A 26,497-nucleotide genomic window follows, 5' to 3' on the forward strand; every position below is an offset into this window, starting at 1 on the left:
CTTTGGAGTATTTGAGGGGGGAGAAGCAGAAATTCTGCTCTCCAACTTCAAGTGCTTTCTTTCTTATGAAGTTTACGTGCTTTACACTTGAAAGGGGAAGCGAGAGCACGAGGGGGCAATGCCACTCCACTGGCATTCCAGTCTTATAAATATGTTCTACCAGAGAATGAGGTTTCTTTCCTGATGTATGTTTGCTGATCATCTGGGGATTCTTTATCCCGCTTTTTCATTTTTTCCCGGATTTTTTCATCCTCGCTCTGTGCAGAGAGAAAACAATAGAAAGGGAACACCTAGCCTCTCCTTCAGAGAAACATGACAATATCTTATCCCAAACCAGAGATTTTAGAGAGTTCATCGTGGGTCTCGCATCAACTCACAACTATGGTATTTGTGGGCAATATCAGAACATGACTATTATTTCACCTGCCAGCAACAATACCTTCAATCTACAACATAGGCTACAACTTTGTTTTCAAACAACCTCTTACTAAACAGATGATAAAGTTGATCATTTTCATGGAATCGAGGCTAGAACAGGGCATGAAGCAAGGCTGTGAAAATGTTATTCTTGAAGCAAGAGATGGTAGAAATATGAGTTACCCAAAGGTCCAACATCTTGAAGCATCTAACCTTATATACACCGGGATGATAACCCATGGGGTAATATCTTGTTTGGATTCAAGAGTAGTGGATTATACAGGAATATTAGCATGGGTATAGGCCTAGACTTCAAAGGATATTGTTGAGAATTGAAGAGGTAAGGGGCCTTTCTGACATTTTGGGACAGATACTCTTCTGTGACAAAGAAACTGACCAGACTGGACCAGTTTCCTAACTGTGTTTGCTGAGTTCCTCAATTGCATTTAGGACTAACGAGATGCCTCATGGTGTTGGGTGTAAGTTTAATGAAGTTGCAAAAGTCTTTCAAAGAGAGTTATAGAGCTAGCTAGTCCTGACCAGAGGATGACTCTGTGAAAAACAATGATGAAATCAATAACCCTTGTTCTTCAGGACTCATGATTGATAAAAAAAAGTTGTGTTTTGATTCATCCAAAGTTAATTCCTGGGTCTTCCTTACATTTTCAGATACAATCCAAATTAGCATAATCTTTTTTTTTTTAAAATCCTCAACAAAACGCTGTGTCAGCGGTCAGAAAAGTCAAACAAAAAAGGTTATTCACGTCTATATAACGTCTTTGAAATATCATTGTATTATTGTTGACATTTATGGATGACTTTTGAAGCAACATTCCACTCAAGATCAACAGTGTCAAGTTCATGCAGACATGGACTGTATTGTTGGGTTCCCAGCAAGGTGTCAATATGGAGGAATTCATCAGGTCACCTAACCAGTGGTACTTCGTTACCATACTTTCCATCTCTCTTTTCAAATAGTTTACTTCACACAGCAGAGGCATACCTGCCTACATGTAACCCATGTACTTGGTGCAATTTTCAAGTCTGTCTTGACTCCTGATGAGGACCAACATTTTCCTTCCTGCTCTAATCTTCAAGAGCAAACATTAAAATCTCTCTTTAAAATTATCCAGTTTGGCAGATCTTTGGTAGTACCTTCAAGGGTATATTTCTTGTCTTCCTCTTTTCCTTTCCCTTATACATGTACCTGCTGATGTCCTGCTCCATATATCCTTTGACCCCAAATAGGTGAATCTTTGTTTTACCATCATAACATCATATGTTTCTCATTCTCAGAAAGGTAGTATCATCTGCATTAAACATGTTTTGTTTAATATGGGTACAGAATACATCCCTATCTTATGCATTTCTCTGTGTTATTTAGCTCTGAATACAATCTTTATCTTGGCCACTATGTAGCCATTAAGGCAAAAAATAAATCATTTTGAAAATAAACCAAACAATCAACCATTTCAAGGACTACTAACTAGACAGATTCTTGTCTGTGTCAAAATCTACGCCTCTGCCAGATCTGAAATATATTGCAATTCAATTCTAATTTTTGAAAACTTTCATAATCTAATTTTAATAATTGAATGTAAAAATATGAATATAAGGGAAACAAGTTTTAAACTGATATTGTAGGATTGATTGCCCCTTTCGGGTCAGTATGCATAAACATTAGTAATCATTTTTTTTTGGGGGGGGGTGATGGGTTCATTGTTTTCAAATATCATTACTTACGACTTAATGACTGCCCATATAGATGTTTTTCAAGACTTGCTCTGCCATGTGAAGGGAACTAATTCGATGGAAGAAGTATTGGAATTGGGTGACAAGTGGGAGGTGTAGCCGAAAAGGGCCATGAAAGTTGTGAAATTTGCTGGCTTTGTAAACTAAAATTCCTATTCAAGTATCAGTGGTACTCTAAACTGAGGTTTAGAATACACACAGCAGGGAAAATTATGTGTACTCTTTGAAGCAAAAGAAGTTAAAGAGAACGTGAAAGAGAGAGAAAAATTATCAGACTCATCATACTGAGCGATGGAATGTAACAAACAATATTTTAACCTTTGATTATTTTGAAAGAGTGAGAAACTTATTTCATAGGATCAAGGGAGAGGGGGGAATACAGGGTGTGGTGAGGATATAAGGAAAAGAAGACAAGAAAAAAAGTTAGAGATTCATAGATAAAGCTGTGGGAAGGATAACAGAATAAATACCCCTTTCCACATCAAGGACATTTTGACCAGTAACTGTAAATCTTGATGTGAAAGGCCTTTGGCCGGCCCAATGTTTGAGATGGGAAATAGGAGTTTTAGGTCCACGCAGCTATGGCCTAACTTCAAAGAGAGTACTCAAAATTAAAGCCCACTTAAATAAAAATGTCACTCTTTTTGTGCAAATCCAATACCGAGTTTTACGAGTTATTTCTGTGACGTTTTTGGCCAAATTTGAATGCAGTATGAAAAGCTTGTGAGTAGGGGAGTACAGGGGTACGATGAAAGGAGCTGGTACATGAACAGAAGGAGAAAGAGCGGGAGGAGAAATAATATGAGGAGGAATAAGAGGAGAAATGTAAGAGCAGGAGCAGGAGGGAAAACCAATGCAGGAGGGAAGAGGGAATACAGATGTACAAAAGAACATTGATGGATATTATAAAGAAAAACAAAGGTACAACCCAAGGCAGATAACCTTGCCTCACTTTCATATTTTTTATCAACCTGTGGGAAGGTAAATGCATTCTATCATCAGTAGAAATCTGAATAATTCCCACTTCTAACACAAATCATTCAACAATATCATTATAAAGCACTCCCTTAATTTCCTAATCCATATTTCACAATGGCCTAAATAAATTCAAAATGAGAAGTAATGCCAATGATTTACACATCTTTGGCTCCAGTTCCATCATTTGGCTGTGACTTTAACATTGAAACTTCAAAAAAGCGAGATGGTGTCCTCATTTCACTTTACAGGACAGCAAGTGGGTCTTGTTTGGCATCCACCTGTGGCCATTCTTCCTGTGGTTAGCTCCACACAGTGAGCAGGTAACGAATGGCAGCAACTGTCTTATTTCAGTGGAAACGTTAAACTCATTTCTGATGATAAATAGATTATACAAATTTCCTCCAAGCATGGACCTACTACAGCCAGGAAAGATCGAGCGTGTATTGAGAAATGATGGCTTAAACTCTGACATAGACCAGCTTAAACTTGGAGTCATCATGGTCATACATCTTTGTCAATACACATGCAATATCTTATACAATATTGTTTAATTTCCCTCTGCATGATCCTACCAGTAATGCGATTCATCATAAAAACAAGACCTACATGTATGCATGGCTTAAACATCATTTTTTTAATAACATTTTGTTGACCCCCCCCCCTCCCCAAATTCAATTGGAATTTGTTAACATACCAACACCGACATCATTAATAATTATTGTGAACAGGGATACTATTTTTTGTCCTGTAATGCACTTTAGCTGGAGGTTGCACCTGTATTTGATCTTTCCAGATTGATAGGTAATTCCTGTACGACTGATCTTACAATGATGGTTTGATCAAGTGCTTTGGATTTCGGCTATGACTATAACCTGGTATTGGTCTTAACTACAGATCAAATCAGATTATCAAAAGAACCACATTTTTCATCAGAAAGTTTGATGCCATTGTGGGAAGCACTTCAAACATTCTCCAAAAGAAATAATTAGAAAAAAATGTTCCTCCAAAATGAAACAACAATCATTAATTGTCACATGGGAGCCAACTTTAAACAAGTGGAATGCCTCTGGCGGTCTCACCTGCAGCACGCGATTCAATATAGCAGCAGTGCTGACTTTGAAAACTACTATAACTCACAAGATGTTCAGTGATACTTAGTTGCTCTTATGTCCACGTTTTATGAACTAGACCAATACACTTACAGAGATATGATGGTAATTCAACAAATACCCCCAACATGGCCAAAGTTAATTGACCTTACATGACCTTTGAACTTGATCATGTGACCTGAAACTCGCACAGGATGTTCGGTGATACTTGATTACTCTTATGTCCAAGTTTCATGAATCAGATCCATAAACTTTCAAAGTTATGATGGTAATTCAACAGATACCCCCATTCGGCCAAAGTTCATTGACCTTTGACCTTGATCATGTGACCTGAAATGCGCACAGGATGTTCAGTGATACCTGGTTACTATTATGTCCAGGTTTCATGAATCAGATTTTCAAAGTTATGATGGTAATTCAACAGATACCCCCAATTGTTCACATGTGACATCACACATCCTTGTCGCATTGCCAATGGGAGTATCTCCATAGCATTAGTGATTACAATATTCAAATGCTCATAACTTTCTCATTATTTGTCCGATTTTTCTCAAACTTTCTTTGTTCTTATTCTTTGATTTTGCTGTTTCGACAAAAGCCTATACTTGTTCCAAAGGTTTCATCCCCCTTTAAGTACTTCGCGCAAACATTGACTCGTGTCATGCCAATGTATTAGTTTCTATCGAAAGGATTTATAATGAAACATTTGTCCACTTTCCCTCTCATTCTTTAATATAATATTTGGCTTTGCCTTTGTAGTCTGATTTTTTTTAGTGTCCGATCTCCTTGATTACTAATTTCATAATTACTTTAAGAAACCTGCAGACATTACAAGCTCTTCTTTTTATGCAGGTTCCTTCATATTTCACTTTATTTACTGCCATTATCTTTTGTATTTTGTATGTAATCAAATGTATTTCTTGTATTATGTTGTTATTTGCTATCTTGTGAAGTATGAAAATAAATTCAATTCAATTCAAATGTTAAATCATCGATTGAAAGGTCCGTGGAGTGATGACCTTTTCAAAATGTTATATCTTAATTGCCTAAAGCTGAATCCTACAATTTAAGTGATGGGTCGATCGACCATTTAAAGTACTAATGCAAAATTTAGAAAGGTTGTCATTTCTCGTAACTCATATACTGACTGAATGAATTCGGGATAGTCTACTTGGCAAGATAGCATATCGTGTCCAAATGATGAAAGATACTGATTACAAGTCGATCTTACGTTGACGTAATGAAAATATCAGGTGACCACTACGCCTTAAAGTGAAGTGGAAGAATTCTAACAGTGTTACAAAGTTGTTTCATCATAGGTAATTGTATGTGCTGTGCTGCCAGATCCTATGCAGGTAAAGTTAATGTTCGGCTTTAAGCCCACGGTCGACAAATTCACCTTCTGCTAACTTACTTTGACTTCGAAACTCTTAACCTTGTCAATTCCTACCGATGGTAAGTGTGATATATTGGGGTGTGTAAACTTCTTTTTTTGCATCCCACAAGATCGCCATTTGGGAGTCATGTTGTCGTCTTTAGCACAAAACCGATCAAAAACTTCACCCAGAAACAATTGTAGGCAACCTCAGTAGTTGGCAATGGACGAAAGTCAATGTTCAGTGTTTCCCTTTGGGATATCTTAACTGTGTTATACATGCAGCTAGGCACTATGACCATGCTGGGATTTGAAAGGAAGTAATATCATTCATTTAGATTTTGATCCTATTGATATCGACGCTTATGTTCGTGTAGAGTGTATGAAGTTCGTACACGGGGATCGGATAGACGATATTCGATAACCCATCCTTTTTCAGTCGGTCATGTGATCTACGGAGCAGTTCAAATCTAAGGAGAATGGTTAAAAACGGAGTAAAATAAACATTCGAATCGACTCACATAGTAACAGTTCGATGTCAACTTAATTTGATAAAATAAGTCAGAAGAGGAATGAGACAAAAGAGGAGGGCACAAAGAGAGAGGGAGGGGTGCAGGTGGGACATTTAAAGATAAGAAAAACAAATCAAACAATAGTACAGAGGACGGAATAAAACAATTAAAAAAAATGTCGGTCAGTGGCATAAAATTAGAAAACCATGACAACCAAACTTTAATGTTTCTAAGAACACTTATAGTGATAGCCTTAATCGTTACAAACACTGTATTATATATCCATGTTACAAGTTATAAATTCCGATTACAAAATACTGGTTGAATGGTTCACGCTTGCCTGTCCCCCCCCCCCCCTCTCCCTGGCATTCCATAATCACCTGTCTTTTGCCAATGGTGCACTTTTGTGATGATGCCTGATGACGTCATAATGGTAGACGGGTCCTTCATAACGAGTAATATTTAGGCCAACGTCTTTAACCCTCTTCCATATGTCATCATCCTCACCGCCCCATCCCCAGTAGACATTGGGGAACCCATTGATGCTTCGAATGTTTTCTTTGGTTAGACCCGTGACAGCTCCAAAGAAATTCTTGTATAATAATCTAAATAGGATGAGGACCATCATTATAAACAATTCATTTTTGAACAAATATTACGACTCGAATAAACAAGAGAATGCATTATCTACAAAGATCTAAACACAAGATAAATATTAAATACTTCTACTTCGGTTCATGATTAATCATCAGATATTGGCTTTTCGCTTTTAGCCTTATGGAATAACACGAAGACATGATGCAGCATTTCATCATCCTCGTGGTGCATCATGTCTTCGTGTTATTCCATATATAAGGCTTCATGCAATCAAAGACATGATCCTCGTGGTGCATCATGTCTTCGTGTTATTCCACAATGGCTTCAAGCGAAGGCACGATCCTCGTGGTGCATCATGTCTTCGTGTTATTCCACAATGGCTTCAAGCGAAGGCACGATCCTCGTGGTGCATCATGTCTTCGTGTTATTCCACAATGGCTTCAAGCGAAGACATGATCCTCGTGGTGCATCATGTATTCGTGTTATTCCACAATGGCTTCAAGCAAAGACATGATCCTCGTGGTGCATCATGTCTTCCTGTCATTCCATAAGGCTTCAAGCGAAGACATGATCCTCGTGGTGCATCATGTCTTCGTGTCATTCCATAAGGCTTCAAGCGAAGACAATGTCATGATCCTCGTCGTACATCATGCTTGTCTTCGTGTTATTCCATAAGGCTTCAAGCGAAGACATGATCCTCGTAGTGCATCATGTTTTCGCTTTAAGACTTGTGGAATAACACGGAGACATGATGCACCACGAGGATGATCTAATGATGCAGTCACACAGGAGAAGCCAACGCAAGATCGACCAAAAAGTCTCCAATGATACATGATCGGTCGGTTTGGCTGTTTCATTGGTGTGAATGTAGTGAAACCGACCGATGATCCGTCAATAAGTTAAGGGCATAAATCCGACTAAATTGTAAGGAAGCTTACAAGTGCCACCCAGATGTTCAGATAACAACCTTGTTGTGTCTATACGTACACCCCTTAGAAAAATTGACCAGATGACGCCAGGATCGCGGATCTCGTCACCCATACATCCTGAGGGAGAAATGATCAGATGACTAGATCTCGGATCCCGTCATGTCTACATCCCATGGGAGAGATAATCAGATGAAATTAAAATCTTGGATCTCGTCATATCTATATACATCCTGTGGGAGAGATGATCAGATGACAAGATCTTGGATCTCGTCATATCAACAATCTTTCTGGGAGGGATGATCAGATGACAAGATCTTGGATCTCGTCAGGTTTACATCAGGCCTGTAGGAGAGATGATTAGATGACAAGATCTTGGATCTCGTCATGTCTACATCCAGTGGAAGAGATGATAAAATGAAAAAATCTCGGATCTCGTCATGTCCACATCCAGTGGAAGAGAGGAATAAATGACAAAATCTCGGATCCTGTGAAAGAGATAATCAGATGAAATTAAAATCTTGGATCTCGTCATATCTATATACATCCTGTGGGAGAGATGATCAGATGACAAGATCTTGGATCTCGTCATATCAACAATCTTTCTGGGAGGGATGATCAGATGACAAGATCTTGGATCTCGTCAGGTTTACATCAGGCCTGTAGGAGAGATGATTAGATGACAAGATCTTGGATCTCGTCATGTCTACATCCAGTGGAAGAGATGATAAAATGAAAAAAATCTCGGATCTCGTCATGTCCACATCCAGTGGAAGAGAGGAATAAATGACAAAATCTCGGATCCTGTGAAAGAGATGATAAGATGACAAAATCTTGGATCTCGTCATATCTACATCCTGTGGGAGAGATGATCAGAATGAGGAGATCTTGGATCTCGTCATATCTACTTCCTGTTATGGGAGAGATGATCAGATGACAAGATCTCGGATCTCGCCATGAATATTACTAATTTCCCAAGAATTGGCCACCCTTTCTTTTGCCGAATGACTTCAAGTCGTGCGTAAAGTCGTATCGCGACTGTCGTGCGTAGTTTTGAAATTAGCTTAATGAATTAGGAACACCTTTAAGATGCAGGTGGGTGTTTCATAAAGCTTTTCGTAAGTTAAGAGTGACATTAAGAACGACTGGTGAACCTATCTTACGTGCTAAGAAATCACCAATGAACATTTAATGGTCAATATCATTTACCACAAGAATGGATCACCAGTCGTTCTTAAAGTCGCTCTTAACTTACGATCAGCTTTATGAAACGGCCCCAGATCTATCAATACACGCAAATGTATACAGTGCGTCCCAGAAAAAACGAAACCGAGATTTATCGATGATTTATCATAACTTAATCACAAATACAATAGACAAGTGACCTACCATTATTTTTTTCTCTTTGCCTCTTCCTTGAGTATTTATTGTTTCAAAATATTTACATATATACATATTTACATAGGACCTCTAATACACAAAATTGTTTAGATCCGTAATGATTTAAATAAATCTTCAAATATGAAACAAATTCCGTGATCAAACTCGTATTGCTATGATTTAGATTCTGAAGGTTGCATTTTACATAATGATTATAAACTACAAACTGGGCAACATTGATCGTCAAATTAACAAGATCAAATTTTGGGTTTTCTATTTTATACCCAATTAACAATGTTTTCATAGTTATCACGATTTCTTCTTTGAAAATAAAATAAATCATCCTCGATATGATTATCCAATAAACTTTAATCTTTTTGCAAAAAAACAGAAAAAAGGCCAATGGTCTCGATTTCATTACAGATTTCGCATTGATTTGTATTTACAACTTTCCACTTGAACAAATTGTCTTTAGAAGGTAATATTTTATGTAGCAGTCTGAAATTGAATTGCTTAATTCTGTTATCTTTTATCTTTTTTAATTTAAAATGAAGGCAATCTTTCCAAACTAAATTTTCAATAGACAAGTGACCTACCATTATAAAGCTTAGAATCTCCTCTTTCATCTGAAATTAGTTAAATCATTTCTCATTCACGCATGAGTGAGCAAAACAATTTGAAGAGGGGATACCAAAAAGTCACTTGGCGGGCTGTATCTGGCAGTCAGTCGGCAAGCCCTGAAAAAGTAGCTTCTTTTATCCAAGTGATATTCATGACTAGAGGGTTTTTGCATTGTTAATGAGCTTGGTGCGAACCAAAACACCTCTTTTTATTCGGCCATTGCTGCTCTAAATATTGACCAAATTTCATGTTTTTGGTATCTTTGTAAAGAAGAAGAATTATTCTTTCAGGTCATGTATTTGGATTTTTAAAAGGATATTGTAATATAGGAAAAACTTTTGATCTAAAACATAAAACAAAAGTTGTTGTTTTCACACTTAATTTCTGTTGGAGCACAAATGATTATTAAATCATGATAAAGCTGAATATCTAAGCTTTAATATGATATAAGTTTTATAAGAAGATGTATTTTAGATGCCCATAAGGAAAAACCAGTAAGACCAGTAAGAATTTTTACTGGTTTCCAGTAGAATTTTACTGGTTTCCAGTATATTTTTACTGGGCCAGTTGATTTTTAACTGGACCAGTAAAAATCAACTGGAGACCAGTTCCAACATTTGCATTCCAGTTGAAGCAATTAGTAATACCAGTTTAATTGTTTTTCATCAAACTGGTGTTTCTGGTCCAATAAATGGTTTCCAGTAGATTTTTACTGGTTTCCAGTATATGTTTACTGGACCAGTTGATTTTTAACTGGACCAGTAAAAATCAACTGGGGACCAGTACAGACAATTGCATTCCAGTTGAAGCAAAGTAGTAATACCAGTTAAATTGTTTTTCATCAAACTGGTGTTACTGGTCCAATAAATAATGACTTTATTTCAAGTCAGATCATTTGACGAATTATGGAAAATGAATCTTGCAATTCAGAGAAAGTTATTATCGTTATCATTGTTATCATCATTCTACTTATAATTATCATAATTATTATTATTATGATTATCATGATCATTGTCGTTATCATTCTTATTACTGTTATCATTGTTATTGATATTGTAATTATTATTATTAGTATTATCATAATTATCAAGTATTAACATTATCATTAAAATAATTATTTCCTTTAATTATGATTAAGATCAAAGCAAGATATATTCCTCTGATATAGTCAACTGGTCTAAAGTAATTCATTGTTTTAAATTGAACTGGTCAAGACCAGTAATACCAGTAATTCTGACGATGACCTCATTTGCATATTTCCTATTTAAAAAAGACCAGTATATACGAGGACCAGTTCGACCAGTTTGAGGACCAGTCAGACCAGTAGAAAATACCAGTAAAGACCAGCTTGAATTGGATACCAGTATGAAGACCAGTGAGACCAGTAACAACCACCAGAAACAAGACCAGTATAAAATTCCAGTAATTGAAGACCATGCAATTTAATTTTTAACTAGACCAGTAAAATGTTAACTGGACCAGTTAGACCAGTAAACCGATAATCCAATTTCCAGAGTTACCACTTAAAATTCTACTAGTCTAACTGGTCCAGTGGAACTGGTTTTCCCTTCTGGGTGGATCAGCAGCCAGCTTTTCATAGACCAAGTACATTTAGCAGCTCAAAAAACAAGAATACTGCTCTCTGATTGGTCGTATAGACCACACACCCACGCAAATTCCAATGTTCCCCACACCGGGCCTCTGCAAGGTCACACTCACCATGTGGCAATCTCTTCAAATTACCCGCGCCAGTTGTTCTGAAAACATTATTCAGCCAATCAGATTGTATGTTACTCAGAAACTTCAGAAATCTAGTCTTGCATCTTGATGGAAAAAGTTGGCTGCTGACCCATCTAAAAGATGCCACATATCAAAAGTAACATTGTAAGAAAGAGAGTTTGAGCTTTCTGATGATACAAATAATGTTTGTGCCTAAAACGCAAAATGTTGCACAATTTGCAAGTGAAAACAGAGGAAGAAAATTCTGTTTGATGCATATTTTCAGGTTAAAAAATCACTAATTTATCAAAATATTTTATTCAAAAGAAGTAACCAATATAAAAGAGGTAACATTTACTCTTTCCCATGGTATAAAAATAATCAATATTACTCAAAGAAAACGTGGTTAAATTCTTTGAGAAAGAAAGTCTCACAATTCACGAGATTTTGGAGGGACATGAATTCAGCCACGAGAGAACTTGGACAAATCTTGCTCATTTGCTCATTAACACAGGGGCTTGCCGACTGACTGCTGGGTTTAATAAAGAAAACCACATTTTTAAAAAGTTCAATATCTGCTCTTTATTTGATACCACAATTACAGCAAATGGTCAAGAAATAACAAAGTTCGGGTTATTTGAAATAAAGCTTGAATTTCAATAATTTCATAAAATTAAGAGGTTTTACATGCTAGCGTTCCGAGTCACTCGACACTCCGTTTCGTTGACGATCAGCCATCGCCATTACATAAAAGAAGGAAAACCCGGACGATCTCGGGTTAGGGGTGAAGGTAGTTTATTACCGTGACCGAGTCAACCAGGACGTGAAACGCCATACGAATCACAAACAATTAACTCATGTAGTGGCGCATGCATTAAAGTATACAACCGAAGAATCAAAAGTATTTTATAATGACTTTATGTAGTCATCATTGTAAAGGGAAAGTATTACTAATCAGATATATAACTTCACTTTTCAAAATAGTGATCAGAGTTTGCAGAAATCAGCTCTCAAAAATGATTTATTTTCATGCCATATTTCTGCCTTCCACCGGTCCTCTTGCGAGCTCCAGCTGAGTGACGTCACATAATGAGCAGTGAGCAGCTGAACTGACAGCAGCCCATTGGAGACGATCTTTCCAATCAGCGTTTTTTGCTCTTAGAATTGTTTATTCCTCTTAAGATTGGTCTTGTTACATAGATAAAAGTTTGAATTTACTGAACAGTGAAAAAAGTGCACATTTAACGTATTTTGGTAACCGATATTTAGCTTAGAATTTTTTTTTTTTCAAGAAATATATGTGAATAAACAAAGCACATTTTCACGTAGAAATGACACTTGCGTCACATTAGTAATCAATATAAAGCATAGACATTCTTCTTTATGACTGAACAAAAATTATGAAATTTCATTAAGTAGCAAAGTCAGGAACCACAAAAAAAACACGGCAATATCCATCGCAAAATGACTGAAATTGCAGTTGAATTGCCGAAGCATTATTAGGCAACAGCGGCGAGCGGACTATATTTCATATATATCTTAAAAATGCCTTTTCGATAGGGTAAAGGTCTGTGGCCAAATGCATTGGCCTTTGTTTTGTCATGTGCGAGGTCTAGGACCCTGGTTCGAAACTCGGATTTTTTTTTCTGGGTTTTTTTTTTATTCCTTCCCCGTCCCTACCCATCTTTTTTTCCCTTTTCATTTTCTTGTGAAATTCTATTCACACCTGTATTTATCAAATCTTGTTTCTTAATTGCTGCTTTTGATTTTCAAGTTCTTGATTAGATTATTTCTACTCTTATTTGGGATGGGAGGGGTAGAGTTAAAAGTCAAGTCCACATCAACTAAAAATTATTTGAATAGAGTAATTTCCCTTGTTGTTTTTACTCAAAACAGTCATATACACAAAACAATGATATGCAAATTAGAATTGTCACTCACATCACATTCGTTTCTATTTTTTGTGGCATTTAGTTTTTTATTCTTTGCAGATTTGACGATAGGAAACTCTTCATCTGATCACAATAGGTTACATTTACGGAACTCTTAAAATAGTAATTATATAAATTTGAATCAAAGTTTTTATGAAATTTCCTGCAATATCTTGTTATTTTTCTTTAAATTCAAATGAATTTTTGATTGCGTGGACTTCTCCTTTACTCTTAATGTAGGGAATGCATAGCAAAATTTATCCAGAAACAAAATTGTCTTAGAATATGCAAATCAGTAATTGGACACATGTTCACTTTTCTTTCATCCAGGCCACTTCCTCACATCCACCAGGCTTTCAGTCTTAAAACAAAAATGATGAACCATCACACAACAGCACACAACATTCACAGTGCTTCACAATAAATATTTCACTTCTGTTCATACATGCAATAAATATTGTGGAAAACAAATAAAAGGCGTACCCATATTCAAATACCGTTTAAAAGGAGAAATATATTATACCTTTCGAGAAAAATCAGCACGTTAAATATCTGATAACAAAACATAATTAAGGGGCACTGCAAGAAACTTATGTTCAATTGCAAATCAAGCGTAAGTCTTAAATTCAAATTCAAGCGTAATAATAGACTAGAGCCATTCTGGAAAAAGAGGCCTGTATAAACTTTAAGAAGCATTTTGGGGTAAAAGTTGGGAACCGGACTATTTCACACAATTCGAATATGCTGAATCTGATAGGATCGGTTCCCAAGCTAATTTCTCATGTTTTGACCACCTAATTTGCATAAACAAAATGGCTGCCAAATTGACAATTCAGAATATTATTTCGACAATGTTCTTTAATTATATTCGCTTTCACAGACATGAATACTGCAAAATCCGGCATACATACGTGTACCTTTCGGGAAAATTTGTTATTTTTGTTTCCGGCTAATTAATTATGCAAATTTATGCTTATTTTGGATCATTATGCTTTAATTTGATAATTTCAGCTCAAATGTTTATATTTTTGGTACAAATAGCATTTGCATCATTATGAATAATTGTACGGCCCTTAGAATATAATATCACAGTGAATGTTAATGTATTTTATTGTTTTTGAATTTCTTATGTATTTCTTTGTATTTTGTACCTTTTGTTTCGTGCATGTTTTGTTATGGGATCTGTCAAAGTATTGATTATCAATGGCAGACAATAATTAGTTTCAATGATTTTTAAAGGTTTGTATTCGTATATATCCATGGGCATTAACAGATGCACCGACTCCCACACTCACATCTGCATACAAAGGTAAATTCCTGCAGGGAGGGCCTTCCCATTTAAAAGCACACTGGTGGTGATCCAACGAATTTCATGAACCTATCTGTATTCAAGCGAATGTCACTATTAATTGCTTAAATTTTCATTATAAAATGTTTTTTTTGAATTATGATATCAATCAATTCATTCATATTTACAATTTTAGATGATGGATTATTAAATTTGAATCATGACAGTACTGTAAATCTCAACTCCTAATAGTCAATCAGTTGCATTTAATATCCTTTGGAGTAGTTATGTACCCCGACCAACAGAATCTGATCACACATACATGTATATAATATATATATTTAGTGCGTTTTTCTTTAGCAAAATGAAAAGAAAACAGTCTGCTGAAAATGAGATGTCTTGTGTGTTCTCCATTATGCTTGTCAAATTGTCCCAATTTTGAAAAAAAAATTCTCAGAACTGAACCCACATAGTAATAAACCATCTAATGTCTCATTTTGCCTATCAATTAGACCGTTTTCCATGTTTTAAAAGCCAGACTCTGGTGTTCTAAAGTTCCACAAGTGACAACGAATAAGTCACTGCATGTCCTTTTAATAACAAATTTTGATAATTGGACTTCATTAACTGATTACATGTGCATCTCCATAATATATATTTTCCAATGCAGTACTACACCTGTCCTATCGAGGATTGCCGCTTCATCCAACTTAGAGGCATCCAGCTTCCCCCCAGCTTGATATACACTTTTACCTTCGGGGTGTTGAATGATCAATGTCAGTTATCATCGTGCTGGTGTTCCATTGGATGGCTTGATTGATAGGGCAGCCTCATATTATAAAAGTGATCTCTAATTGTTGAAATCAAATCAATTTAGTACAAGTATTCTGCGGAGGCAGTTCGGATCGAAGTCATCGTGTTTGTGTTCTTGAGATATGACCGATTCTCATGTCACAGATCCATAGAGAAAACCTAAACTTTTGTCTTGAGAGAGAATCTGCTGTCTGACCAGATCTTGTTTCAGGTGTTAAAATGCTCGGAGTGCACCTTTCAATACCGCAGTGAACTGTGTAATGTCGGTGCCAGGTAAAAATGGCAGAGGTAATAATGGCAGAGGTAAAAATGGCAGAGGTGAAAATGGCAGAGGTAAAAATGGCAGAGGTAATAATGGCAGAGGTAAAAAATGGCAGAGGTAAAAATGGCTGAGGTAAAAATGGCAGAGGTAAAAATGGCAGAGGTAAAAATGGCAGAGATAATAATGGCAGAGGTAAATATGGCAGAGGTGAAAATGGCAGAGGTAAAAATGGCAGAAGTAAAAATGGCAGAGGTAATAATGGCAGATGTAAAAATGGCAGAGGTAAAAATGGCAGAGGTAAAAATGGGAGAGGTAAAAATGGGAGAGGTAAAAATGGCAGAGGTGAAAATGGCAGAGGTAAAAATGGCAGAAGTAAAAATGGCAGAGGTAATAATGGCAGAAGTAAAAATGGCAGAGGTAAAAATGGCAGAGGTAAAAATGGCAGAGGTAATAATGCCAGAGGTAAAATATCAGGGGTTATAATGGGAGAGGTAAACGTGGCAGCTCTAGGTAAAATATGGCCAGTCTTAAACCCCCATGCAATGAATTGTCTAAAAGCCCCCGCATGTAAAATCCGGAAGATTTTTCCACATTTCAACATTGGTACAGATCCATTTAAGCAAATGACGATATAACTGTCGAAGAATATTTCCGCTTGAGTGAGCACCACTTACTTTTGAAAAGTTAGTGAAAAATGGGGTGCTGGTTTGTTAAAAAGCCGAGAAAAAAAAAATCACTCCAAAATGGAAGGGGAATTGGTTAAGGGGGAAAATGACACACAAAATTATTTCAACTAAATGAAGTTCTTTTAGGTCAGAAAAAGAATTACAACAAAAATAATAACAATAAGATAATAAACAATGTTTTTTAACAGAGATTTGTATCAAATCTCTACATTTCAGCATACCAAGCTAATTTCCAAGAGGGTGCTGCTTATGGTGTACAAAATACCCAACAGTACTTCCGCTTCCAAGGCGTTTATATCATATTGGATGCAGTGGTAAAGTTTCAGGGTCTTCTTTTATGCAAAGAATCTGAACCAGACGGTCTCTCTCGATCGACCCCAAATTGGTTTACCAGTCGAAACAAGATTATTATTGATTTTCATGATCAGTTACATATTCAGTGCCAAGCCTGGGAACGCATGCTTATTGTCATTCAATTATTTAAAAAGAAAAGTACAGACGACATTACAAATAAGGAAATAATATTTAACCACAATCATTCGTGATAATTTCAACGTCTAAGCTTTCCCCGCTATGTTCTCTATGTTTTTCCCCGCCCCTAACCATCTCTGTCTCTCCACCTCTCTTATGTCTACTCTGCCTCATTTTTGCATCGGTAAACCTGGCAAAACTTTTGATTAAAAAAAAACAGCCAGACAAAAAGGAATGTTATAAAATGATGAATGAGAATAGTGCAGTTTCATTTTGCTCCTGATAAATTGAATGAAAAAATATCTATCGTTTGATTTCTTTTTAAAAAGCGTTCACGGTACACCTCCAACGAATTCGTAAATAGCATTGTTAGGTCGATGAAGACATAATGATAATGAAATGCCTAACCGTGACATGCACTTCTTATTTAATGTATGTACATGCGGGGGCTTTTTGACAATTCATTGCATGTGGGTTTAAGACTGGCCATATTTTGCCTAGAGCTGTCATTTTTACCTCTCCCTTTATAACCCCTGCCATTTTACCTCTGCCAATATTACCTCTGCTTTTATTACCTTTGCCATTTTTACCTCTGCCATTTTTACCTCTGCCATTTTTACCTCTGCCATTATTACCTCTGCCATTATTACCTCTGCCATTTTTACCTCTGCCATTTTTACCACTGCCATTTTTACACCGAGCCGTAATGTCCACTTGGCCATTTATCGAACTTCTAATATCACACATCTTCATATCTTCATAAGATAGACTATTTATAATTGATAACGAAGATATCTTTCAGAGGATGGTGGGTTCCTGACATTTTTGGTGTTCCTGTAGGTTATTATTAATCCACTTCTTTTGATCGGTATTAAACCCAACAGCATCCAATAGCTTACCCAGCTCTGATATGCTGCATGCGAGTCTGAGATATCACCATCAAATTCTAGGTCGAGAATTTCTTCGATTGTAGAGCCAGGAGATCTCTTTCTATGAAGAAAGCAGTTGCCTAAGTTATGTTTGACTTGTCAACCGGTTTTGATACCACTGAACATGTCATTCTTCTTGGGATACTGACAGTCTGTTTTGGAATTGATGATTCTGCACTCCAATGGCTTTCCCTTTACCTTTCCAACAGAGGACAAGCTGTATTCATCACTGGCATGCAGTCTCCTTTGACTACCCTTTGCTATGGAGTCAGTGGCGTACCTAGGATTTTCCACAGGGGGGGGGGGCAAAATCGGCCGCCAAAAAATTTGACAAGCAAAAAAAAAAAAAAAAAAAAAAAAAAAAAAGGTCTTCAATAAAAAAATTTAGGTTTTCGTACCAGAAAATAATTTGACAAGCAAAAAAAAAAAAAAAAGGTCTTCAGGCTCTTCAGGGGGGCATTAAAGGTCTTCAAGTTCGTCAGGGGGGCAAAAAAGTCTTTTAAGCTCGTCAGGGGGGGCAGGTATATGTCTTTTGTATGGGTTGTGGCTCGTCAGGGGGGGCAGAGTGCCCCCTCTGCCCCCCTCCCCCGTAGGTACGCTAGTGTATGGAGTTCCTTGGGAGTCTGTCCTTGGTCCCGTGTTTTTCAAACTGTACATCACTCCTCTTGGCTCTATAATGTGGCAACATGGTTTTGGTATACACTTCTATGCTGATGACATCCAGCTGTATACCTCACTTTTGATCCAAAAGTTAAAGATACAGAGGTTCGTGCAGCTGCTGTTGTTGGTGCTGCCATTGAGGATTCGATGTTGGATGATGGTCAACTTCCTGGAGCTTAACGATTAAAAGCGAAGTATCTTGTTCTGTCATCTCCATATGCGTAATTATTATGACTACAACTCCAGTCTTAATAGGTGAGGAAACTATAGATCTCCAGTATGCAAGGCTAGATATCTTGGCGTAGTCTTTTGATAGAACAATGAGCATGAAGAAACACACATCACATGTCTGCCAATCTGCATATTACCAGCTTCACAGAATTGCTGAGATCAGACATTGTCTTACATGAGGTGGTGCGGAAAATATCATCCATGACCAGATAACCCCTAGACTGGACTTCTGCAAACTGTCTCCATGCTGGATTACCTTCCTCAGGCTTCCCTAGCACTTTTCAACCATAGGACGCAGTGTGAAAATTTGTTCTGCATTGGGCAGTGACTGGGCTGGAAACCTTCTTGTTTTGCCCATGTTTTTTACCATGGATCTAATCTATGTTTAGCCCCCTATTTTTATCATTTCCTCTTCTGTATTCAGTATCGTTCGGCAAAGAATCTTCAATGGCAAGGATTTGATAGAAGCTGTGGTATTCAGTTATTACTTTGATGGTTGACTCAGGGGGAAAAAAATAAATCGGTAATGACCAAAAAAAATGAGTAAGTGATCCGGTAGTACAGACCCTTTGCCTTTATTACAAATTGTTCTTTTGTTAACTGTCATGATTGCCGTTCTGAAGGAGCCGAATCAAATATATAATTTTGCTACAAGGATGTTAACAATGTACTGATACTTATGTCCGATTGATAAACTACACTGCATAAATCATACGTTTAATTGATTATTGGGTCTGTTATCTAATTATAAAGGATATATAAGACATTTTAACATACATTTTTCAAGAAATTTAATTCCAACATGAACAGATTTTCTAACTTCAAAATTCTTCTTTTCTTACGGGTTCATTGAATTTGGTAATTGTCATGATTATAGGATCAGCATCAATTTGTTTTATATTGGGCATGTATAATATACCTTGCAAGTATATTACTTTCTATATACAGGTGTGGGTGTGGGAGCATGTGTGTGTGTTTGTTCCTGAGTACAATTAACAGTTGTGGCAAAAGAAGTTTATCAAATGATTCAATGATTAAAGCTTGCTATTTGTCTGCCATTGATATCATTATTTTTAAAGGTCATATCAAACATATACAAAGAAGATGGTTAAAAATACAAGAACATAAAAAAATATCAAAGAATAATGAAATACATATAAAAATTGACTTAAATATTACATTTAAGGGCCAAACAGTTATCATAATGATACAAATGCTATTTGTACCCAGAATAATAATTTTTTAGGAGTAATTATCAAATTATAGCACATTTTTGCAAAATATGCATAAATTTGCATAATTAATTAGCCGCAAACAGAGATAACAAATTTTCCTGAATGGTACATGTTATGTATGCAGGATTTTGCAGTATCCACATCGGTGAAAGCGAATATTATAAAAGAATATTGTAGAAATAAGATTATAAATAGTCAATTTGGCAGCCATTTTGTTTATGCAAATTAGGTGGTAAAAACATGAAAAATTGGCTTGGGAACCGGTCTTATCAGATTCAGCACATTCAAATTAGGTGAAAAAGACCGGTTCCCAACTTTTACCCTAAAATGCTTCTTGAACTCAAATTTTCCCCATATTGGCCTTGTCTATAAGGTCGAGTTGCAATCGCAATTCAACTACATGTTTAATCAAAGGACTTACCCTTGATTTGGGACGTGTGATTGAGTATAACATTTCTCGCAAAATGCCCTAGTAACATTAAAATTGTTCTTTCGTTTTAAATTGTGTGTTATTATTTTTGACAAGCTGTATTCCTGTCCAAGTCGAATTTCTTAGTTCTCTCTAAAACTGTGCTCAAAATTGTTTCCAAGATTGATAAAGAAAATTTTTCTTTAGTATCATTATCAGTCCACAACTTGCAAACCGTAGGCCGGTCCTGGAAAGAGTGAAGAAAAAAATGGCTATATCCAAATCATAGTAAAAGGACATGATGGAATCTCCCAGATTGAGGTAGCAAGCAGAGACCAGAAGTCACCAGAGTCAGCAAGTGTGCAGATCTGTGTGTAGAAGAGAGAAAAAAGAAATAGTTTAAATAATCAAATCAAAGTATGAATTTAATTATCGTGATGATTGATGACGTGCGGTGGCATGTAATTCCCGGTCAAAAACAAATGATAGTAGGTTTAGACACCTGAAAAGTTCCACTTAGAACACTGGTGCTCTACCTCAAGTGATGTTTGTGTAGGCCCCACTCCACTTCACTACCGCTACACTACCGTACATGTACTCCACACCTACCCGGGTAGGTGTGTAGCGTAGTGTAGGCTGTAGCAGTAGTGAAGTGGAGACTACACGAACATCACTTGAGGTATACGGTGCTCTCCGAGTCATTACAAAGATTGCATTTATCTTCATTGTTGAAGGCATTACGCATACATATATGCAGCAACACTCTAATCAGAAAGAAACACCAGACTCTAATTTTGGCCCACCCAAGGGTTCATTACATGCCGCCGCGCACAGAAAATTCAAGCCATAGAAGTCGTGTGTTGTGGACCCAAGAAGTGAGATCCCAGCACGCGCGACCCACTAGTTAGAAATCCACTGCCAAACGCGGTTCGAGGTTAGTATACTAATACTAACCTCGCAATACGTGTGAGTGATTTTGGCCAGGAATCAGGGTAATCACTGCTGAAAATTTGTCTGGCTTCATGACACCGGCATCATGGTGATATAATTCTGTGTATAATAAAAACTTAAACATTCCTCTGAAACAGCAGATTTTCAGCCATGGTCCATACCAGTGCTCCTAAATAATTTAATCGCCTGCCTGAGTCCTGACCAGTTTTAGAAATCTGAAGAAAAAATCTGCTGGAATTGTGCAAAAACATTATTTCTAAAATAAAGACTTTTTAATTTTAATAGTAGTTATGCCAAAATGCATGATTCTAAACTTATATCAGATCTGTATCTGTCATCTGACCTGAATGCATCGTCAGAACAAGTACAGTTTCCAAACATGCTTACCTTGACTTTTGACTGGATCAAACAGCGTAACCTGCAACATGCATCGGGAGCAAGTGAATGGGACCGTGCAGCTTGGAGTTTTTCAATAGTTAGTAGAGCAACACAACGAAGACTGTCGAGTGGACAAAATCGATCTTTCCAGTTCACAATTCAATAAAAAACGGGCAAAATAACACAGTTCTGGTTCCCTTATAGTCTGAAGTTGTCGAAAACAGAATTCGGATATCACAATACATGAAGAAAACGGTAAATTCGAAGAAAAATAGAGACCAGGAAGGTGAATCAGCTATCACTATCAGTGTACTGCTGGCTTGCACAGAGAACTGAGTGAGTCGATCATGTGACGTCATTATTCTCGACTGTTTTTGATCGCCGCGATTGTCTGTCTGGGGGCGGCTGGGGGGCTGAGAAGGGTCTCTAATAATTTCATTTCTTGCATTTCCACGACATCAATAAGACTTTTAGTGACATATTTGTGTATAAAAAGACAAGACCTTTCCATTCATATATAATTTGTCTATAATCATCACTTTCGTGATTTTTCTTTGGATGTATACTTAAAGTCTTTTGTTGACCATGCGATAGCTTCTGTGGGGAAACCGGTGAAAACACGTTTATTTAATGAAATTATGGAAATACAAGCATTGTTTCAAGGGAACAGAACTTTTTACTTCTTGACCATTTTCTGTGACTAAGGTATCAAATAAAAGAGCAGATATTGAACTTTTAAGGCATGTGATTTTCTTTTTGAAATTCAGATACACCCCGCCAAAAGAGTTTTCTGTATCCTTTCTTCAAATTGTTTTTGCTCACTCATGCGTGAATGAGGAATAGTAAAAGTAATTTCAGATGAAAGAGGAGATTCTAAGCTTTACAATGGTAGGTCACTTGTCTATTGCATTTGTGATTCAGTTATGATGAATCATCGATAAATCTCGGTTTCATTTTTTGTGGGACGCACTGTATAGTGAATTATTATTTTGAAGAAAAAAAAACCCAAGAATTTCGTTTAGAAAGGTAGCCGACCATTAATTATAGAAATTTCAAGTAAAATAATGTTGTATGGAGTCGCAGAATTGTACTTACTTGTATTTCCATTTATCAACACCTGACATAAAATGCCTGGGCATGTCAGTACAGCCGTAATAATTACGATCATCTAAAGGCACGTGATCCACGTCATGAATGACGAAACAATCGTAATCGAAAATTTTGAGAGATTCGAGGAATCCAACGTTCATGAGCATGGCTCGGTTGAATAGGTTTTTATTGGCCTTGAAAGAATAGAAAGAGAGAGTGAAAAAAAATCATAATGGTGCAATTTAGACAGGTTAGACCCATCGGTATATACCCTCCACGCCATCCCCCCCCCCTTCTCTATCTCTCTATTCTGGTCTCTCTCGCCTTTCACTTTTGCCCTTTCAAATTTTTTTATAACGTCTCCTATCCATCATGCCTTCACTTTAAGTTAGTGTATAGGCCTACAAATAATTTTCAACCAAATGTCACGATCCCCAGTTTCACGACCCCTGAGTATTGTCTATAAACATTTTTTTTTCACATAGGCCTTTTCGTAATTATAGATTATATTTTTAAAATGAAATACGAGCAGACGATATTTCCCAATGTGTGGTAAAATATTCAATCTTGTTCAATATTCACCTGAGGAATGCCCCTGAGAGCAAAATGAGGGCGTAAATGCCAGCTACGTCTAATAGCGTTCAGCTTCCCTTGCGTCCTATCTCATATTATCATTTTTCTCCCTCTTCAGGAATCTTATTAATTGTTTAACATAACAAAACATCTCATATCACGAATAAAAAGTAGGCCTAGATATTAAATGTTACAATATTTTTGGCATAGTCCTTCTTCAAGGAATTATACAATAGCAATAACACAATAACAATAATACAAATAACAGAAAGTTGTTCGTTCAATTTTTTCCAACAGAAACCGATGCAAAGAACATGTACGAAAACACATGGCCATAAAAAGTCATAACCAGTAAGATATCCAACTTTATTTTATTTTCCTTTAAATAGATAATGAAATAACAAACGTACCTGTTCAATAACAAAGAAACTGAACTGCAATAGTTGCTTCTTAAGCATCGGAATTAGGTATCGCAAAAGGATCGGAAGATGAAAGAAGCGATCCCGGAAGGGGATCAAAATTGCAACCTATAATCGGGCAATAACAACGAACAGAAAGAAAGGGGGGAGAAAAAAAAACATTGATTTTCACAGGCTTTCTTTGAGGTAAGGGTTTATACATTACCTCTAAAGGTTAATTTGTGACAGATGCAAATGTGGACTAAATATTGGTATTTTTCAAAGTCCGCCAAACTGGCATACGCTAGGGTTTCAAATTGTTGCCAGGCTGTTCTTTTGCACAATTTCGAGAAAGGGGGGGGGGGTGAAAAGGCGCGGTTATAGACTTACATTTTCGTTAAGGGGGGGGCTTGGAAAAAAGTGTGACATTATCATAACATAATCATAATTAAAATTAATGAATGATGTGCCTTTGTAAAACTCAGATCCAATTTTCAGTGTGACGGACGTATATGGACATAAATATCAAATGATTGACTGTCATTGATCACGTGACCAGTCATCTAATTTGGCTGAAAGGTTCATTTGCCAATGACTGGTACTGATGACTCGTTGTACAGTATAAAAAACAGGAGAGTTTTATAAAGTCGGTCAAAATTTTGTTTCAAATTATGATGTCAATATTTTGATGTTCATAGATGCTCTGAAGTCTTATCTTTCAAATGCCATTTATAAAAAATAAATTTTCTTCATGATTGGATGTTAAAAAAAGACTTTCGCCAGAAGTGCAGAACATGAGAAATGATCATCAGACTTGCTAATCAGCAGATCCTTCTTAACCTTTTCATTATTTTCGCCATTATATTTTAATGCTGTCAAAATTTATTTTCAAAACTATTTATTTACCTGATTTTTTTTTGTCTCGCCTGAATGGAATTTGGTATAGAAACGGTTCCAAGACTTCCCGTTGGTCTGTTACAAAAATATTAGAGTTTTTGTTCAAATTGTTCTTATTTCTTGATTTCTGCATCAGTTATGTCCAAATTTAGATCTTTGGGAATACCACATGTGTGTTCATGATGATGATGGGGTCATGTCATCTAGGGGTCAAAAGGTCAAATGATAGGAGGTCATGTCCATTTTTAAAAATAGTTTTTGTTCCACTTGCTATATATATTTTTTTTATTTCTGCACCAATTTTGACCACACTTCGCTCGTGTATAGTTAAGGATGGATGGGTCAAAGGTCATTGATAAGGTGACAAGCTCAAAGGTCACCTAGGGGTCAAAAGAACATATTGCATATTTCATTGATCGAAAAATCAGGCGAGACTCGTGGTTCGCGAACCACCTTATGATAGGTTATCTATCAGATTGAATATTCCTTCATAAAATAAACCTTTTTGTCAACCCTTGTATTAATGGGAGAGCTTGTAATTTATTCAAATCCTTTCATTGTGAGCATCAAAGATTATTTTGAAAGCATTCGAAAATAATGAAAAAAATAAAACGCTAAGAGGATTCTGCTAATTACCAATTCTGATGATCACATTTCCAATTTTCTGCAATTTTGGCGCAAGTCTATGTTTGAACCCCCAACAAAAGAGATCCGTGTTCGCTCAAGCAAGAACGAAACTTATGTTTTTAAATGGCATTTGAAATATAAGACTTCAGAGCATCTTTGAACACCATAATAATTTGAAACAAAATGTTGATAAACTTTTCAAAAGTGTCCCGTTTTTATTGATATGCACTGTATTGCTTTATGAGATGTGGATGGTTATCAAATGAAAAAGATCCACAACAATACCTTATAAAACAAATAATACACATCTTGAATAATAAGCCTGTTACCTTTGAAACTGTCTAAACGCCTGATGGATACACGTCATTTGAACTATTCTAAGAGTTCCTTTTGCGTGCAATTCGTACTAATACCACGAACCTATACTACTCTAGGTCCAGGCTAATAACCATGATGATGATTGCATTATATTTTTGTTCGAATATTGAAATACCTACCTTCCATTTTGGTGAGCAGTTGATTGGTTTCCAATGTCCACCTGGTAGATACCGATAGCTATCGTTTGTTTTTATTTCCGGTTTGAGAAGTTCATTAAAATGCCAATCAGTGTCCGTTTTGTTTCCGGTCTTGTCATCGACGAGTTTCTTACGAAGCATCTCATTGGCCACTTTCACAGCCGTCCGAACTTCTCCGACCAAGTGTCCGAATACTATTTCCTCTGTGTGTGCTATGGGTATAACGTTCAAATCGGGTTTCATCCTGCCCACTGTGTGACGTAATAATTGATATCTCAGATTCAAGATGGGGCAACACGTCATACATGTTCAAACATAATAATCTGTTTTATATCGGGTCCTCAAAATTTATTTTACATGATATTCGTGAAGTTTAAACTGTGCAGGCGAACAGGGATGCACGGGAGCGCAATGCTAAAAAGTTGGATTTCATAGGGCGAAGAAACCCTCCAAACTTTAACAGGCATTTTTTTATTTTAAGGTGAAACACGTTGAAACTATTTTTGGACTAAATCTTTTTTTTTAATGACGTCACGTATATGCTAATGTCACAGCCGGTAGTATTGTAGTGCTAAGTTTCCTAGATGTTCATGTACAAGAATATATGGGATGAAGGTAAAAAAGGGAAATGCAGTTGCTTTGACCAAAAAAAGACATCTCAATCTATTTTCCGCTATAACCATAGTCTGCAGTCTATACTTTTTGATTGAATAAAAGAAATATCTCATTTTATCTAGGAATTTATTCCTACGAGCTGACTAAAAAAAG

General features: G+C 36.5%; 1 protein-coding gene across 1 annotated transcript; it reads right to left on the bottom strand.

The window, feature by feature from the left end:
* Nucleotides 1–2,122: 2,122 nt before the first annotated feature.
* On the bottom strand, nt 2,123–25,976 carry LOC135156156 (beta-1,4-galactosyltransferase 6-like). Its single transcript, XM_064107678.1, has 5 exons — nt 25,712–25,976; nt 23,703–23,819; nt 22,726–22,913; nt 6,524–6,748; nt 2,123–6,101 (listed from the first exon to the last, which is right to left on the bottom strand). Exons 1-5 carry the CDS (start codon nt 25,970–25,972, stop codon nt 5,966–5,968), a joined length of 927 nt encoding a protein of 308 aa, XP_063963748.1. The 5' UTR covers nt 25,973–25,976; the 3' UTR covers nt 2,123–5,965.
* Between the last annotated feature and the right edge of the window lie 521 nt (nt 25,977–26,497).

This window comes from Lytechinus pictus, chromosome 12 (assembly GCF_037042905.1).
Source record: "Lytechinus pictus isolate F3 Inbred chromosome 12, Lp3.0, whole genome shotgun sequence".
NCBI classification, from domain to species: domain Eukaryota; kingdom Metazoa; phylum Echinodermata; class Echinoidea; order Temnopleuroida; family Toxopneustidae; genus Lytechinus; species Lytechinus pictus.

What these genes read in the sequence shown, in the direction of transcription:
- LOC135156156 (XM_064107678.1), bottom strand. Translation starts at nt 25,972, where the DNA reads ATGAAACCCGATTTGAACGTTATACCCATAGCACACACAGAGGAAATA. An exon ending in ACTGCTCACCAAAATGGAAG is followed by an intron (nt 23,820 to 25,711) that starts GTAGGTATTTCA and finishes GCCCGATTATAG; the next exon opens with GTTGCAATTTTGATCCCCTT. An exon ending in GTTTCTTTGTTATTGAACAG is followed by an intron (nt 22,914 to 23,702) that starts GTACGTTTGTTA and finishes TATTCTTTCAAG; the next exon opens with GCCAATAAAAACCTATTCAA.